The sequence below is a fragment of the Opisthorchis viverrini genome (genome assembly GCF_000715545.1).
Source record: "Opisthorchis viverrini unplaced genomic scaffold opera_v5_476, whole genome shotgun sequence".
NCBI classification, from domain to species: Eukaryota; Metazoa; Platyhelminthes; class Trematoda; order Opisthorchiida; family Opisthorchiidae; genus Opisthorchis; species Opisthorchis viverrini.
Window position 1 is genome coordinate 209,862 of NW_008752142.1, and position 3,350 is coordinate 213,211.

The 3,350-nt window shown below is 47.5% G+C and overlaps 1 protein-coding gene across 1 annotated transcript in view; it reads right to left on the reverse strand.

The window, feature by feature from the left end:
- The window catches only part of T265_11340 (hypothetical protein), a gene marked incomplete at both ends in the record, with an annotated part of 2,804 nt that extends 1,892 nt beyond the window's left edge, over nucleotides 1–912 (reverse strand). The window contains 2 exons of the mRNA XM_009177971.1: nucleotides 646–714; nucleotides 754–912. Coding sequence (XP_009176235.1) covers nucleotides 646–714; nucleotides 754–870 — 186 coding nt within the window. The remainder of the gene's footprint in view (nucleotides 1–645; nucleotides 715–753) is intronic.
- Nucleotides 913–3,350: the final 2,438 nt, after the last annotated feature.

A 3,350-nucleotide genomic window follows, 5' to 3' on the forward strand; every position in this document is an offset into this window, starting at 1 on the left:
CAAGCTTTTGAATAGACTCCTCGTATGGCTTAACATTTCGGACGCGGGAGAATTACAATTCATCGCTGCAGTAATTTGTCGGGAAAGGAGTACACCTTTCATGTCACCACCTTGTTTGTCCACTTGTTTGCATCAGGGGCATCAGTTCAAAAGCATGAATACAATCAAACAAGTGCGCAATACAATTGTAACTGATCAGCCTCCTGAAACCTGATAAACTCGATGAAACTAGAGAACATGGGAACCTTCCAATGTATCATCATCATCATCATCACCATCATTGACAGCATGACATCAGTGTTCAACACTGATGCTTCACTGCCGTAATAAAACCCTTCCAAGGTAAATCGCACACAAAGGGGTGGGAGGCCAAAGCAAAGTTTGAAACGACTAACGCCTCTGTCCCAGCTGATGGAATTATGGACAAAACGCAGCGATCACGAAAGACTCTAGATTGCATGTAAATATTTACAGGCTAGGGTAAGGAGTGATGTATCCTGGGCTACATTTTTTCGGCTTCGCGCCGCACTCGGGCGGCGAATGTTCGGGAAACAAGGTTCCATGCGTCAACGTAACGATCCATGCACATTCCAACACACTTCTGGGTGGAAAGGAAGAGGGTGATTAACAGCTTCATGAACAAACCTGTTCCGAGTTATCCAGACTCACGCCGGGTTTTGGAACACACTTCTCAAAGCACTTATCGGACATTCGCTGGCGAAGTGGAAGGAGTTAAGTAATATGAACGCTTACCTGTAAAAGCTCTTGTGCGCTTGCCAACGCAACCTCGGCCTTCATTTGTTCCATGAGTTGCTCCTTCTGAGCGCTGGTCAACGAGTTTAGATTGAGCCCAGAACCGGAAGTGTCCATATTTGTCAGAATAGTGTAGATCCGAAGAAGGAAGCCGTTGTGGCTGGAAAAAAAACAGAAAAATACTACTGATAAAACAGGCCTATTGTCATGAGCAGAAGTGAGTCACATTCGCCTGAAGGTTGGGTGTGTCAGCAAAACTGCTTCTGATAGAAATCGCCATCACGACGACAACACCATATGAGAACTCTGCTTTTTCACTGCCGTACCACCATGAATTCTCCAATCTATGGTTGTACGATGGCTGGCATATTGTCAGAGAGCCAACCTAAGCAGGAGAAGTAAACAAGTCCTAGAAGACCAGATGAGACGATGTCAGCAATTAATTTCATCCCTAGCCGTTCAGAGCCTGAACAACATGGATGCAGGGTCTACTCCATGCACACAAAACCATGTGTGATTGATACCCACAAAGAAGTCGCACAACTTTTATCACAAATTAGCTAACTCTCTAGGTGACGTTTCACAACTCCATCGACTGGGTGGCTTCAATATTGCTACTAAAGCTATCAGTTTGGTCGACCGAACCCCAGTATGGACATATTCGGGACAGAAAAGTAACACGCGTGAGGACCCCAAGATGGTTTGCATCTAGACCCACACAAACGAAATCAAGATGTAAGTTGAGCACAGCGAGGAGGCAATAACTTGAATTCCTGAGCGGCATTCAGGGCACGACCGGGCTGTCAGAAAACGTATCTAGCTAGAGATGTGTCCCAACTCTGGAAACAGCAATGACCGGCACAGCTGAATTTGCTAGTAATGGTTTTGGAACTTCGCTGCCAAGTCTCTGCTTGACTCTCTTGGCCCGCTTACACCCTTCCACGTGGTTGTACGAAAAGAGTCCGACAGAATTGGTCAACCGACATACGGGACACCTAGCCAAGCCGGCGACACCTACACAGTGTGATCAGCTCATTTATCGAGGGTGAGTTATTTCTTCCGAATACCATCCGACATACATCAGCATTACTGGTCCGGTCTTCCCGCCACATTCGGGAAACGCACCCAAGACATCGATGGTCAAACACTGAAAGACTTTTGACATCATCGGCGCGCAGTGGCAAGGTTTATGACTTGTACAGTAATATGTAGCGCACCGCAGCACTCGACCTTGACGGATAAGCTGGTGTCACGCCTGTGCCACAGGTCACGCAAGTTCACAAAAGCGCTCTGGCCTTCCCAATCCGGATGGAAATACCGTCTTTCGCGAGACCACCGGGACTGATATAGCTGCCCAGGCACATAAATCTGTCTGCTACCTCAATCGGCTTATCAGCAAGCACGAGATTAAGGTTTGACCCCACCCAGTCTTTCAGTAGAACTTTACAATTTACAGGTGTGAAGCGCATATCAAACCGTGAGGCGGAAGTATTTATTTTATTCAGTATTGCTTGAATAACCACAAAGTCAGAACCAAGAAGAGTTATGTCGTCTGCGTACCCGATATCTGTGAGCGGACGCCCCCGAAGCAGTTCGACCCCACAGGCATTAGAGGCTGATAATGAGTCTTCCATTATCGTGTCAACCACGCAGTCTGAAAGGAAAGTTGAAAGGCTGCCCTGTCAGGCACCAATTGATGTGGTGAACTCAGATGAGAGTTCACCGTGGACCACACTCAAACGTTCGCGAGAAATGGCGCACTGCGCCATAGAGATGGTTTTTCACGGATTCACGGATTGATACACAGGATCGAGGCTTTTGCCCAAGTTTCCCGGGTCGGTTTTGTTCTTGTCGGTCAGTGGCTGTCGTTCACCTGGAAGGCACAAGTGAAAAAAGGGTGTAGCACTGCTCAGTCGAGAGGTTATAGGAAGCACTTCCGCTCAACGGACACCAGCATTGTGCCTGAGTGTCTACAAAGTCAAAGGCAGTTTTCAAGTTAGGGAAGACGTTCATAATTAGTATATGGAAGCACAGTCCGGAGGCGGGCCAGCCACAATAGCCGAACAGCATGCCAATTTGAAGAACGAGTCACGTGCGGGCTACGGACACAACGAAGGTATGCTCTGGTTGGTCAGAATGCCAGCCAATCATGGATTCACAGATTCACGGACTCACGGGTTGATACGCAGGATCAAGGCATTTGCCAAAGATTCTCAGGTCTGCTTCGTTCTTGTCGGTCAGCGGCTGGCGTTCGACTGAAACGCACAAGTAAGCAAAGGTGTAGCACTGCTTTTTACGTTCTCAGCGCGGGGCAGAATGTTTGCCAGTGCGAGGAATCGCATAAATAAATAACTAATAATGCTATAAACTGGATTCTAGAAGGAGCGTGGACAACCGACGGGGGAAGGTCATCCAGCGCAGCTACTACCCGAAATGGGAAAAAATTTTTGTCTAATGAATGTATGTGCTCTGAGCTTGAAAATTTTCCTACTATGTCCCCGCTGTTTGCTTGCTGGGTCAACGGTGAAAAATCTGTTTGCCAAGCTATGTTCAAACAGGGCATAAGTGAGAATTAGGTACCCTCGGAGGCGAGGGTA